Source organism: Clupea harengus, chromosome 17 (genome assembly GCF_900700415.2).
Source record: "Clupea harengus chromosome 17, Ch_v2.0.2, whole genome shotgun sequence".
Classification (NCBI taxonomy): domain Eukaryota; kingdom Metazoa; phylum Chordata; class Actinopteri; order Clupeiformes; family Clupeidae; genus Clupea; species Clupea harengus.
Window position 1 is genome coordinate 11,314,950 of NC_045168.1, and position 15,393 is coordinate 11,330,342.

At 44.5% G+C, this 15,393-nt stretch overlaps 1 protein-coding gene across 2 annotated transcripts in view; it reads right to left on the minus strand.

The window, feature by feature from the left end:
• Positions 1-1,728: 1,728 nt before the first annotated feature.
• The window catches only part of plod2 (procollagen-lysine, 2-oxoglutarate 5-dioxygenase 2), a 36,273-nt gene continuing 22,608 nt past the window's right edge, over positions 1,729-15,393 (minus strand). The window contains exons 7-20 of one of the 2 annotated variants that reach the window (XM_012815191.3): positions 15,137-15,234; positions 13,288-13,389; positions 11,280-11,405; positions 11,025-11,146; positions 9,895-9,999; positions 8,728-8,853; positions 8,021-8,162; positions 7,064-7,126; positions 5,214-5,327; positions 4,931-4,996; positions 4,569-4,673; positions 3,887-4,033; positions 3,149-3,274; positions 1,729-2,764 (exon numbers count right to left, since the gene is read on the minus strand). In XM_012815191.3, coding sequence (XP_012670645.1) covers positions 2,609-2,764; positions 3,149-3,274; positions 3,887-4,033; positions 4,569-4,673; positions 4,931-4,996; positions 5,214-5,327; positions 7,064-7,126; positions 8,021-8,162; positions 8,728-8,853; positions 9,895-9,999; positions 11,025-11,146; positions 11,280-11,405; positions 13,288-13,389; positions 15,137-15,234 — 1,598 coding nt within the window. In that variant the 3' untranslated portion in view covers positions 1,729-2,608. The remainder of the gene's footprint in view (positions 2,765-3,148; positions 3,275-3,886; positions 4,034-4,568; positions 4,674-4,930; positions 4,997-5,213; positions 5,328-7,063; positions 7,127-8,020; positions 8,163-8,727; positions 8,854-9,894; positions 10,000-11,024; positions 11,147-11,279; positions 11,406-13,287; positions 13,390-15,136; positions 15,235-15,393) is intronic. The other variant, XM_012815192.3, reaches the window with a different exon arrangement.

The following is a 15,393-nucleotide window of genomic DNA, read 5'->3' on the forward strand; positions in this document are numbered from 1 at the left end:
TATCAAAGAAATTACCATTGAATCCCAAGCTTTTTATTCTTGGTTTATATCCTACCATACCACTTCTACAAAGCAAAGAGTTCAGATTCATAGATATGTGTATATTACAAGCTAAACGTATAATTGCTCTTAATTGGAAAAGTGTTGATGGCCCAAGAATTGGTATGTGGGTTAAAGAAATGGCCTCAAACATGTCAATGGAAAAGATAACGTATATTGTTAGACGTAAACAAAATGTTTTTGATAATACCTGGGGACCTTTTAGGTACTTCTTAAGGCATAATACTAATGTTGGTAACTTGCTCCAGCAAGAACAGGCTCTGGGGGAGTAGGACAACTATCTGGTTATGTACATTGACTAGTAGGAAAAACAACAACAAAAAACACCCATTATTCAGTGTGTAAAGTATGCTTTTATGTTTCTTTTTATTATCTGTTTTTAATTTAACTATTATTTAGTTACTCTATTATTATGGGTGGGGGAACAGGGTGAAAATGTTTGCTGTGTATTGTTCTGTTGTTATTCAATTTGATATGACTTGCAAACTGAAAAACAATAAATACATTGTTTAAAAAAAGTATTAACCAAGATGGCACACACACACACACACATACACACACACATACAAACACACACACATACTAACAAACGCTCATGTTCACTCGAACATGCCCTACAGCTTCCCTGGAACACATCTCCCAACACATGCACATTGCTGCGTTTCAAAGACATCCCCAGACTTGCCCCGCCTCACATTCGCCCACACACATGTGGATACACATAAAGACACATCTGTGGAGAATCCATAGATGCCCATAGGACATAAATCATCCATCACGTACACCTACAGATACACAATACATCACCCGTCACGTACACCTACAGATACTGAATGGTGATCTGTACTGACACCAGATGTGCTGACCTCATTCTGCAAGTTCTAGTAAGCAACAAATTACGTGCTGCTAATACATAAAATTCCATATGTACCAGAAATGCAAATATGGCCCCCCGATTGTTTCTGGACTCGGGCCCCGTCATCAATCTTGGCTGAGCACACATGTGCAGCTGGGCTGTACCCCGTGAGGAGTGACGGGATAACACTCTGGCAAACTCAACTTTGTTGATCTACATGTCTGCGAGAGGAGCAGAGAGGCCACCTCTCTGCACAGCGCTTCTGAAGCCCAGGATTCTTGAGGGAGGCTAAAATTCCCAAAAAAGTATATAGTTACAATGGTACTGTGTCTGTGTGTGTGGGTGTGTGTGTGTGTGTGTGTGTACTTTGTGTGTGCATCAGCATGCAAGAGCGTGGAACTACTCTTTGATTTCATCCATTGACTTTGGAAGGCTAGCGGATACTTTCGCCATAAGACTCCTGATTTGCTTAGTGGCTGTTTTTAATACATTTTAGGCTGTTTTTAATCATTTTTGGCTGTTTTGCATACATTTCTGGCTGTTTTTAATCAATTTTTCTGGTGACATTTCTGTGCAACAGATAGGCCAGTATCTGCAACCTTACAATAAACCTTTCTATAGAGATTTATTGTTTTAGCAATTTAGTTCACCGAGTCCCTGACTGTTGTTTACACATGGTTAAGTTAGCCTGACTTGATGGTATTAAGGAATGTTAATGCTTTAAAGGCCACCATCTATTTACTCAGTGCCTACATCATAAAGAAAACAGTCAATGTATATACATGACATATACACAAGGCACAACTATCGCATTTGTTTAAAATATTTATTTTTTTCATCCATTTCATCCATCTGGAAAATAAGTTAAGAGATTCCACGGGTATGAGGCTCAAAGTTCATTCATACAACAACTTTCAGAGAAAGTAAACATGAAGCATCTCCTAAATGTTTTTAGTTCAGAAACCTTCAAAGGGCTTAATTGTATTTGTTGTCATGAAAAACATTTCAAGTAAAAGCTTGTAATTGAACTTTTCAAACAGAATTCATATTAAATCCTGCTGTCATGTGTATTTTTACTGCTGTGCAAATTTACAAAAATATAACAATTCTCTCTTTACAGACAAGCAACAATGCTCTCTTCAGTGAAAAAAAAACAGGAAATAGACAGCGAGCATAAGGAATATCAGTTACGACTTCAAACATGAAACCGCAAAACAAACAAAAGAAAACTAAAAAAAAAAAAATCAAAACAAAACTACATAAAACTGGCAAGCCTTTCTGTGGACTCAACAGCAGTTGAACTTTTCAACTTTTCGTTATTCATGCCAAATGGAGATGTATATGCTACAGCCATTAGTGGGTGACCTGTCATCTCTCGGTTGTTGGTATTGAATGAAGCATTGACAAATGTTGCCCGAAAGACTAACCGTGATGACAAGAGAATCCTCTTTCTCTTGCGTTGTTGAACACATGTTGAAACAGACAGTAATGAATGGGATGGGTTGGAAACATGTATGTGTCTGTGTGGTTGTGGGTGCAACGTTCCCGTGAATTCCTACAGTAAATTGCAGCAGTAGAAATAAATGAAAAAATGAAAAAGAAAAGAAAACAAAAACAGCCACATAAAATGACACTCACATAACATTTTCATGAAGATTCCATTAGAAATACCAGTCAAAAGAGAGACGAGGTTCAAGGGTCGATGAATGATACTGCTATGTAGCGTGTGCCATTGGTGGTGGGTAGCCCCTCGTGGAGGTGAGTCAGCCGGCCTGGATGCATGAAGCTCCAGCCTTTTCTGGGGGCGTCTATGGAGCAGTTATACCTGTGGAAGCGGCAGCCTCCTCCCTGGAGAGAAACACCACCGGGGTAAGCACAACCAGAAGGGGAGCAGCCGTCATCATTCACAAGCCACTTCGGACTAAATATTTACGGCTCGAGATATGTTTGCTCTGTGGAGAATGTTGTGTGTGCTCAGTGATGAAAACTTGTCAGTAGATGTTTAGCATAGCGTGACGCGTGTCCGAGGCTTTGGAGGTTTGTAGCAAACATCTCATCTCTAAAAGCAGCTGTGCGACGATGGAATTTTGTACAGAGCACTGTGTACCTCAAATGGGATTAGGCAGAATTGAAATAAATCTAACTTAATGGACCAAACAGAAGTGGACTCACAAATTAAATTGAAACAGGGCGATTGTTACTGAATCAGAAATGGAATGCAAGTCAGCGTACCAGGAAGTCTGTTCCTTTGCTGTTGAGAGCGATGTTGATCGTGAACGTGGAGGAGTCGTGGTGGGGCCGAAGGTAGGATTGCCTTCCCGGGGTGTACTTCACCACAAAGTTCATGATGCTATAGGCCTGTGTGCAGGAGAGATGGAGAGATTGTAAAAAGGGCTAGAGAGACAGAGAAGTTACTCAGGAGACAGCTGGCTCTTTTCTAATCTCAAAAACATATTGGCACTTCCCAATTAACACAGTGAAACATGGTGAAAGAGGATCCTTTTTTTCCAGGCTTAGCCCAGGAAGGGAGCACCTTCAACCCATCCCACTGTGATCTCTGAGGAATTTTCGATGTCGGGTTTGCAAAGTTGTGTGGACATATCATATAGGAATGTTCACTACATGTTTAAACACATACAGCAAAGAAAGTGTGAAAAGGTTCAAATATCTCTGGGTATTTTTTTCTTCAATTATGAGCGTACCTTACAGCCAAAGAAAGTGCGTGAAGACGATGAAAGCACTCTAGGATTTAAAAAATATTTGAGGCTGGGGGAATATGTTCCAGGAAGCAGTACGACAGTATGTTGTGTCTAAGGATGCTTTTTATGGCCTGTAACTGGGCCTTCAGACAGGCAGACAGAGAGACATGATCTCATCATCGCAGTTTTGTTCCATCCTTGGTCATCTGGTAGAATGGCTCCGCCACTGGATAGAGTCCCATCTTGGCCTAGACATTTGCTGGCCTCTCACCTTTGTGTAGTAGCCAGAGAAGACCTTGAGCGTGACGGGCGCGATGAACTCGCGGATGAAGTGCAGCCACTCCTTCTCGTAGTTGATCTGCCTCATGTGTATGTCATCTGTGGGCACACTCTCATAGCCTCCTGTGATGCGCTTATCCTGAGGGAACCACACACACACAAACAGTGAGCCATTCTATAGACGATACCCAAAAACAGCATATACCATTTAGGTCAAGGTCTGCGACTAAACAGACACACAAGTGCCACTGCATATGGCTATATATAAACAAACAGCTAAACAACTGTATGATGAGTGCCTGTCTGTGCGCCTCTGTGTGTGGGTTTCGAGTGTACTTAGTTAACCATCATCCGTTTCTGCATAGAATCGGAGCTGAGCAAGCGTAATCAGTAGTGACAAATAAAAAGCAGGTTTGCTTTTTCACCTTCATTCATCCACACAAAATGACAGAGAGCTTAGAGTGCGCCTGAAAATAGGCTCTCCCTGGAAACGGAACAATAATAAACGCTCCATTTCAATAAGGTGGAAATAATGAGTTTTTAACAATTTCATGCTCCTTAATGCTGCTTTTTTTCTCCATTTCTCAGAATGATGACAAATTGTGTTTTTTTCTTTCTTGCGTTCGTTCTTTCATCCTCTTTTTTCCTCTATTTAATGAAAGTGTCGGGCTGACCTCATGCTTGCCTCCAGACCATGTGCCGAAGCTTTCCATCTCCTCTACCAGCTCATCACAGGCTGTTTCTGTGAACACGGGGAACCAGAAGACATCTGGACACGGCTAAAAATACACATCAAAAGATACTTATTAAATTGCCATGTGAACAGGGGCACAAGGCATACACTGCAAAGGATAAGCAAGGTGCCACTTCAATAACACAATGCATAAAAACAATTCTATATTCATTTCATCCTGTTGTCCTTTCATACTCAGTCTTTTCTGTCCTGTGCCACTATGCCCTATTTCCACTATAGAATACCAAGACATTCTCAACACCATCAGAGTTCATCCATCATTTGTTTCAGGCATGCTCTTACCTGCTCCAGTTGGTTCTCAGAGAAGATGCGTACATAGTCTGGATGAATGTACTTCGCCTTCCAATCCTGTGACACATCAGAGGCGAAGGAAGGGAGGGAAGTGAAAAACTGCTTACTTGTCCTATCATTGACCCACATACTTGACAGGCTTTGGGCCGTACCACAGTTTACACATACTCAGACAGCAAAACCTCCTTTAAGAAATATCACCCAACTTTATCTTGATTTAGATCCACAGAACAGCGGAATAAATAAGAGGAAGGTTTTATTTTGGCCGACTTACCACAGGGTTCTCAAAGATTTGCCACAGGTCACCGTTTCTGTGCGTGGTGTTATAGTTAGCGGTGGATATCAGTCTTCCAAACTCTTGGCGGTTTGTAATGTACATGAAAATCCCCTACAGCGCCCAAGGAAAACAACATTAGGTTCCAAAGCAAACACAGGAAGACAGTACAAAGCAATGGAGACAGAACTGTTAAGATATAAGAAGGTAGAAGGAGCACATAACTTATAACAAAGAACAGAAAGTTTAAAAGAAAAAACTTACAATGCCCAGCTATTGATATGTGGGGGTTTAAACTGACACAGGGGTCATCAGAGAGTTTTCAAAAGGAATAAATAATCTGTGATTATTTATGTAGTGGACAGACTGTGTAGGCCAGGGAACAGGGAAGGTGCTTGGAAGTTGGAGGACACAGCCAATTCCGGGAATCATATTCCCTCTTTGAGGAAGCAACACCAGGGGTGTACAGGGGTTTAATGTGAGTACATGTGTCAGCCTAGGCTTTTTCTGCTTTCTCTCTCAATGCTGTTTCGAAGGAGAGATTCAAATCGCTGGAGCAGCATATGATTTGGCAAGGGACTGGCCCAGATGGTGTTTTTCTGAGAGATTTTGCAGGAACTGTTGAGAGAAGGCCTAGGCTGAGATACGGTCAAGGCAACTGGAGAGATGCAGATGAGATGGGCAGGGGAGGGGAGGGGAGGGGAGGGGAGAGGGCAGCTTTGGTTACTTGTGGGGGGTGGGGTGGGAGGGGGGGGGGGCTGGGGGTGGGCAGAGCGGGCTGCTGTCGGGACCGAAAGCGTCTTGGGTTACTACCAGGGGCTCCTGGGAACGCAGGCGTGGGCGTTATCGCTGAGCAATCTCAACAGGCCCTCCTTCTCACAGCTCATGCGAGACACGACCTCGCAGGCGATACACTCTCACGGTCTGCAGGTGCTAACTACTCTCGGCTTTCGCTCTCTCACATTCAGAGTTATTCATTCACATAACACGCTATGAAATCGATCACAATCAGTGAGCCAACAGCATATTTCCAAAAGGTTTCCTCCTGACGGTGAGAAATACGTCTGTCTGTGAGGAGCAGACTGTTTTCGGGATCATTTTAACGTTTCCTCATTACACCATGAATGGGGTTTTGGACTTGGCACCGCTATCTGCAACACTTGGTTGATTCAACATGTTCCGAGTGAGAACCAACAATCTTTGAGCAATTACATCCATTCTCTTCAATTTGGATACTGCAATGGTTCTCCGCAAGTCTTTTTAAAAAACATCCTTTTAAAAGGACTGCAATGATCTGCAATCATTATCTTAACTTCCCAATCAACGTACTGAGCGGCTGTTGGTGGAGCTTGAGGCCAGTGTTATTTATACCACTCTGGATTGTGGGAAAATGCAATCAAATCTACAGGCACTGACATCAAATTACTCCTCTTTGATACTCTCTCTGAGGTCATTCTGAGGGAATACTCTGCCACTGCACTTAAAAAAGACACAGCACAGAATGTTCCAGGCTAGTAAGAGAAGTGATGTTTCTATCCTACCAATGCAATATCACTCTATGGGAGGGTAGTTAAGAGAGTTTTGATACTAGAGAGCTCTTAAAAATGCATTTCACTAAAACACTGAGCTAAGGTATGTGGTGCTGCAAATGATCAATTTCAAACATCTTTGCTGATACAATCAGATTCCAGGACTGTTGTCACTATGTCTCTAAACCCTCATTTGAATGTCTGTCAGTGCAGATTGAGATTGGGTCAGATAACTGCCTTTTGGAAATCGACTGTTGGCTGCTTACTTGAATCTCAAAGTACAAAGAGAGTGTAAAGGAGAATAGTCAAGAGCTTAAGAACCTGGGGCGGCCTGAACATATGGAATGATTCCGGAGAAGGAGAGTCTTTTTCTCTCTGTCTCGTCTAAAATGAAGGAAAAGGCACCATTATGAGATCCCATTAACACGAATTCATTTTTCTGTTTTTGAGAAAGAGGAGAGCGGCAGGTGTGAGGGATGGATTATCAACAAAAAAATATGTACGTCACACAACACGGAGCTCTTTGATTGACATGAGGATGCGCCCGCGCACAAGACAGCTAATTCCCCTCTAGGAAAGCCAGTGTAGTGTGGAGGTGAAAGTCCCAGGTGCACTGCATGCGGCTGAAATAAGACCCCCCAGGAAACGACTTGAAATTGTCCTAAGCAGTGTGAATGCTGGTGGGTGTTAAAGAGTTAAGAGGATGTGGGAAAAGAGAGAGGAGTGAAGGCGATAGGGGAAGGAGGGAGAAGGGGGGAAGAGCCAACACAACAGCCTTCTGGGCATTCTTGACTGTTACAGATGGGACTGCAGACAACACAGGACTAAGGGAGGGTGGGGTGTGATGGGGTATGGCTGGAGGCACACCACAAAGGCTAACATAAACAGAGAGAGAGACAGGTCATGCCCTCAGGAGGACGGGGAGTGTGTTTATTCAGAGAATACTTGCCCAGCAACTCTTGGCATGCCAGAGGGACTATGAAACTTCAGGGATTAAAAACAAACTGATAGACATGTGGCACACCTCAGTTCACATAGCTAAGGTAGATCTACAGAGGCTTTAGGCCTTTGAGATAATATACGAAATGCTTTGAACAGACAAGATAAATACACTAGAGACACTAAACACACTAGATAGAGATTAGGCAAAAATGGCTAACATAGCTAATACTTTATGTCGTCTCTTTATAGCAATGTATGGTAAGCCTTTTAATGTCCAAATGTAGTAAGTGATGAGCGTATCATTTAACTTAAAGCCCAGACAGTACGAAGTCTTACCAACTCCCTGGCATTTCGGCAGAGTGCCATGTCAGGGTCCAGTTTCTCCAGAACGAAGTAGTTTCGCTCCTTCATTTCTGTACGCAGCACCTCACCCTTCACCAGGTAAATATTCGCCATGAATGGAATGTTCCACACACCACTGCAAGAGAAAGTTAGTTGGGTAGAGATAGACAGACGGAGAGAAAGAGAGCGGTTAAAAAAAAGATGTACTCAGACCTAACACTGGCTTTTCATTATATTGTGCACCTCATCCATGACAGGAGAAACTGATCCAGCATTGTTATGCAAAATCCATGCCACTGTGTGTGTGTGTGTGTGTGTGTGTGTGTGTCTGTCAGCAGCCACGAAACACATGTTATCCATCCTTCCCATCTGTGTCTGCGGTAAGATGCGCCTGTTATAATCACCGATTATCCTCTTGTCTGACTTTCGCTCACACACGCACGCACTCACACAGTGGTGCTCATAAACTCTCTATGCGTCGCTTGACTGGGTCGCCAAATGGAGGCCTGGCGGGCCTAATGGGATGCAGAGACTGTGATTTTCACACTGCGGTCTCCCTCTCACTCACAGACATATTTTGAATTATGCAAGGCTTCATATATTTCCCTCAACGTGAATAATGCGGACAGAGGCACACATGTAGAAATACATGGCTACAGGCACATGGAGGGGACGTCTGGACGCCGGCCAGGTTTACTTACACACGCTTGCCCTGCACAATGTCAATGTAGTCCTCCGATCGTGCATAATAACCATCCAAGCTCAGGGCTCCCCAGAAGTTGGACCACAGTTTGCCATGGCGAGTGACAAGGGGACCAATTATTTTCCTGAGAAGAGAGAGAAAGAAGGGATCTGTCAGTGAGCATAAAAATCAGTGACGTCTTGTGGGGGTGGAATCATTTTTTTTTTGTGGTGCAACGTTAAGTGCAGCCCTATGAAAACTTTAACACCAGGCCAGAAAAACTAAAAATGCAAGACTTGTAATTTGTGCATCCGACGTTATCAAGTAACACAAGTGCTCAGTGGAGTTCCACCCATGGAACAGCAAACTAGCTACAGTGCAAATCTTTAGTTGAAGGATGAACAGTGTCAATGTCAGTATCAAATATGTAAATATGAGTCTGCAAATTCATGAAAATACGATAAAACATTGATGCCTGCAATTAGAAGCTGTTATAACAGATAAAGCCAATGAGGTTCCCAGCTGTTAGTTGGGGCCAACTGCGCTGTCTTAAAGAGACATCCGTGTAAACCCTTTGAACCCTTTGAAACGTCATTCAAAAAGTATTTGTGGAGTCCTCAATACAATTTCAATTTAGAACAATAAAACAATATATTTTGTTGAGATTTACATTCCCTCTTGCAATGTGATTCACACACACACACACACACACACACACACACACACACACACACACACACACACACACACACACACACACACGCAAAGCAATACCAACCCAAACGACAGAGAATGGTGTCTTTAAATATCTCGGCCGGGCTTCCTCTAAGGGTGCACGACAGCCAAAAAATGCTTGAGGGAACGACAGGGAGGGTATGCCACAGAGACCTCTGTTTAAAGTGTGCTTTTTTACATTCTCACATGGGAATGAGACAGAAAAAAGGTATTTTGTTTTGGTATAACACAGAAAGACATTCCTATTCCAGCTGGGATGCTCCCACAGGAAGCCATGCGGGACTATTTTTAAAACCATGAGGGATTTTTTTTTCATTTGCCCGGCTATAATGTTCCTGTGGTTTCACCACTTTAAGCCTACCAGGCGGCCCCAGGGGACGGAGTGGGTACTGTAGAATATTCCGGAATGTTTGGTTGCCAGACAGTGCCAGGGGAGTGTCGCGGTGCATACCTGTTCTGTTCAATGAGGATCTTCAGGGTCTGCTTGTTGGTCAGCTGCACATCTGTGTCTATGCTGAAGTAGTAGTCACACTGTGCGTCCTTCCGACACGAATCCCTGCGTGAGAACAACCACAACAACACGCCTCAAAATCATTTCATCAGAGTTATAGTCAGAACATTTCAGATGGAATATGGCAGGTCCATCAAACGGATAGCCTAAAAATGCATATTTTTGCGGAGCCACACATTTGCATAGACCCTAAATATACACCAGCTGAGTTCCTAAGAGGAGAGATTGGCTTCTCAATTACCGAGCCTTAGGCGCCGCAGATAACAAAGCAGGCATATTAAAATGAAAGATTCACGTAAAGCCTTGCATTATCATGTCCCACGTCTTGGCTCCTTTAACTCAAAGGGAAATGCTTTTTTTTTTTTTTCTCCTCTCTTTCTACATCCCTCCCTCCCCCTGTCCTTCCTACTTCTTCTTTTTGCTGAGAGCAACAATATGTGTGTTTCCATGTCAGCAGACCATCAGTCAATCAATAACTGAGGCACTGGAGAGCAAGGTGTACTGTTTGTGTCTGTGTCTCTGACTCTGGTCGCCTCAGCATGGAATAGGCTCAGCAGGTGTGACCCCCTACATGCTGTGTACACCACAGTCAATGACCTGGCACACCATAAATCTGCATTAGCATCTGGAAGGACTGATGACCACCCACCCCTCTCAATAACCACCATACACACCAGAAAGATTTGTAATGAGGATGGGACAGGCTTTGTGTGCTCGTCCTCAGACTTGTGAGGTTTAGTATACTGGTGAGGATTAGTCTGGCCCATATTGTGCTATGTGATATAATGCTGGGGTGAACTGTAGGGAGACGACGCCATGTTGCCTTCAAGAGGCCGAGCTGAACTGAATTGAACAGTGCGGTTCCGGAAGCGTCTGACTTCTTTTGGTTTGGATGAAGAATTAGAATGCACTGCTCACGGCTCTTCAGACATACCACTGTAATTTAGACTCATAATGTGTGTGTCTGTGTGTGTGTGTGTCTGTGTGTGTGTGTGTGTGTGTATGCATGCGCATGTTTTTCTCGTATTCAAAGCATCCCTGCAAAATGATGTGTGAATGCAGACACTCACATGCCCATGTTCCTCGCCTCGCCCTCGCTCAAGTTCTCTTCTGGCCCTACGACCTTAAAGCTCGCAAACGTGTTCTTGTTGTCTTCCCAGAATCTCTGGATGTGTCTCTCATGATGAACTTCCTGCAGTCAGCAAGATAAAAAAGAAAGAGCGAAAGACAGAAACAGAAAAAGATAAAGGGAGAGTGAGTGATGCAGAAAAACAGCTGATATTGTTCATCCCAGCCCATTTCCTCTCCCAGGCTCAGGCACTCACGTTGTTGTGGATGAAGACGTTCAGTTTATCTTTCGGATAATCCATGTCAAGAAGTCTCTGGAAGAATTCAGGCATGAAAGGGGTCGGCTGCTCGATAAACACCCCCACCGTCACACTCGGGTATTCCTGTTTAGATAAAGCAAAAGGTTCGTTTAACAGAACGATGACCTCACAGAAAGCTGCTAAACATCCTTCTTCTCCGCCATGGCAGGACTACAACTAATTACTACACTGACCTTTCAGCACAGGCAGTCCTGCACTCCAAGCAAAACACTGCAGGCAATCTGGACCATACGTTAAATATGCTACCCTTCAATTTGGTGCGCTAAATGAGCAACATAGATCGAAAACCAGGGGGACAGTTCTCACCATTGTCCTCCGCCCTAGATGGCACAGCCCTAAGGTCTCATGGCACACAGTACTTTCCCAATATATTCTGTATGGCCTGAGACAGTATAGCTTGGTCAGTGAGAGACATTTTTCCAGGCCTTGACCAGCATGTGCAGAGTGCCAAGGCCTGGATGAAACAAGAGGCCGAGCTCAAGCATGTAATTTGCTAGTTCCGTGATGGCTCGGCCTTCCTGGGATGGAGGGAGTGCCCCTGCAGAGATCAAGCCAGTGGGCCTTTTAAATTGGTACTGCTGGAGAAGACCATGGAAGGGAGGAGACGGGTCGTTGGATGAGACAAGGGACGGGACACAAGACAGACTCAGACGGCGCGCTGTCAGTCCCTTCAGAAGAGCCTCAGACGGACAGACCCATCCTGCCCTGGCGGTGCCAAACCAGAAACCACAGACATCAGAGCTCACAGGCAGCACTGACCCAGTGTGGGGAGAGTTCCCATACTGAGCTTCCACAATAACAGAGGGCTTTCAAGGATCCTACTGGGTGATCCACTGGCTGGTGAAGGAAACCCAGCAAAAGTGTTCTCTTAATCAAGAGTGCACTGGCCCAGCTAGGAGAATATGGAGCTAGCATTACAATGGTAATTAGTTCATTTTATTTAAAGAATAGTACAACAATTACCGCAAAATACAAACTTTTACAGAGGACAAAAGTATGTGATAAATGGCTAAGCATAAATGAACACAGCCAACATCTATAACCTCAGCAGAATGTGCCATACTAAAAACTAAACACCCTCTAACAGAACTGGAAATGTTTCTATGAAAGGATCAAAGCTAGCTAGCAGTAGTCCACGGATCTTGGTTTTTCTGGTGTGTCATCACTACTGGGAGCAATATGACCTCTGACACATTTATGGCTGAGTTTAGGAGAAGCTGTAAAGACGTCAACACAACCGGCCAATCTTTAATTCCACAGTCCTGCTTCACCTTCTCTCTGCCCTCCATGTGGTTGCAATCATCGTAGAATAATTGCAGGTGAGGGATGTCAAGCTAGAGAGAGTTAAAAAAAAAAACACACAGGAAGGAAGAAGAGGGACGTGCCAAGATGGCTTAAAGGTCCCTGCCTTGCCAGCCTTGGCTGAACCCTATGACAAATTTTCGGGGCAACCGCGGTAACTTACCCAACGGGTAAAACCCATACAGAGAAGGCCACTAAAAAGCAGCCTGGTTGACAGTGACACCCCTTTAAGTGAACCCTTCAAAAAACCAGAGAAGCCATTTCCTGGGCCACAGTCGCAGTGTGCTTCTGTCTTCCTCAAGCGGCTCAGCTGAGACACTTATGCACTTTTAATGAGGGTCCCGCAGGGCATACAGACTGTTGATGTTGGACTGCGAAATGGAGACTGGATAGGTTCAGAGAATGGAGGTTTTGGAGACAGATTCTAGATGCCTGGTGCCTGTCCCTGCATGGTTCTCTTTAAGGTGGCAAGGACATTTACTGATGCGTGTATGGATGAAGCAGGAAACATGGGAGTTTAAAACGGCTGTTCCTGTTTTAACTTTGGAAATCTTGGAACCTTTGGAAATCAAACTTAACCCTAGTGTTTGTAGAGAGAGCCGAAAATCAAACCCAGTGTGGCTTTTTTCACTGCTTGACTTACGTTGGCCTGAGACAAGTCCACCATGTTCTGGTCGCAGTTGCCACAGCCTTGCTCATAGTTCCAGGCATCGGGTATGTAGTTGGCCAAGTAGTTCAAGTAAATCTGTAAGGAAAAAAAAACAGTACGAGAGAGTCAAATAAAGAAAGAGGGGAAAACATTTGGACTATCAGCAGCACACAAGACAGCATGTGGATCAGACAAAGCCAAAGTCAGCAAACCAGCGGATGTATGAAATACAGCGTTTGTGAAATACAGCGTTTATCTGTTGGAATTCCACATTTGTCTTCCTGTTCTGTTCTGTTTTAGGGAGGGCAAGAGACGCGTTCACCCTTGTGAGTTAGAGAGGCCACTCACAGGTCAGGCCCAAAAAATGGTTGACCAAGATAGGCAGCCTGTCAAATATACATTGACGAAATAGACGGTAATTATTCCTTCGCACCCACGTTCTAGTCGTAAAAGATGATGCCTCAACCAAGATGATTTTAGACTGCCTCATCTCAGACGTCTTCAAAAACATTCCAAAATGCGAAGGGCATTAGTGGGAACTCGCTCAGAGACGAACATTCCAGCAGCCAATAAGCATTGAGCATGCCTGATAAAACGTTCTTGTTTTTTTTGGGGGGGGGGTTCTCTAGCTGAATCAAAGATTTGTGGCAAGAGAGAGACTCTATTTCATTCTATGTCATTTCTATGAGTTTGATTTAATGACAGCAGCTAATATGACTTGAAGAACACAGCCTGCACTGACAGGCAAAGACACATCAACATGCTGCACCTGATAACTGCTAACCAAAGCTGTGAACATGAGGGGGATCCTCAGTCTAAAACACAACACTGCCAGCAGATGGAACCCAGATGTATGGAACGCTGCTCTGAAAAGCCTTTTAAAGAGCCCAGATTATACCAAATGATGCGTTAAGCAATCACTGTTTACTTTACGCAAACAAGTTTACAGGTCAATAAAAATGAGTGAGAGACTCGCGTGGAAAAATGATCTCTCTCTCGCTCTTCCTGTTCCCAACTTTAGGGAGAGCACCCAGGGCAGACAGCTGTCTTTAAGCGGCCGAGGGAACGGATACAAAGTGATTCTTCACAGCCACGCTTGCACAGAAGTTTTACAAGGCTTTGTGTGTGAGCCCGAGCCAAACATGTTGGAGCAGACAGCACAGTGCTGCTTGGTGGCGACACGTCTACAAGGCCCGTAGTGTGCCAGCCCATCTGAGAGAGAGAGAGAGAGAGAGAGAGAGAGAGAGGCACGCTAATGAGGCCAATGACTACTCATTACCCGTCTCCATTGGAGCCTCTGGAGAGAATGACTCAGCACTGGTGGGGTTGCCTGTGAACACCATAGATAGGACGGGGGCGGATGGGTAGAAGAGGGAGGGAGAAATTACCCTATCTAGCAGACATCCGTCCCACCGCAGGCTGTCTAGGGCCACACCGCTGGATGTGTGAGGCAATAATGAGGTTTGGCCAAGTTGATCTGGTTCACTAAATAACCAGCTGGGTTCCTTTGAGGCCTCAGTCCTAACCCCCCCCCCCGCCCCCCCAAAGAGGTCTGGTAAGAACTTCAAAGCCCATAGGTCTACGTGTTGGAGGTCCATGGAAACGCACAGTTCTCTGGAAACCAACCGCCCAGTCAGCGGGCACACATGGACACACACCTCGCCAGCAAGTGAGACACATGATAACACATGATAACACACAAGTGAATCACTGATCTCCAAAATCTGTGCCCTGTTTGTCTTTCCCCTTCTGTTGAAGATGCAGAGAGAGAGAGAGAGGGAGAGAGAGAAAGAGAGAGAGAGAGAGAGAGAGAGAGAGAGAGAGAGAGAGAGAAGCCACTCACCTTGGTGTTGATGTTGCCGTGGACGACCACGGGGAGTGTGTCGTACATGGTGTTCCTCACACGTACCCTGTCGGTTGCGAATTTCAGCATAACCTCATCTGCAAGGGCCATGAAAACAGGACAATGATAGGATCTCCAAATACTCACAACCAAATATGCATAGTTTTGGCATTTGTAGTAGTGTCAATGGCAGAGCCACGCTGTAAATCACTTAACTCAAACTGGGAGAACACCGTTGCATTGGAAAAAACAGGAAA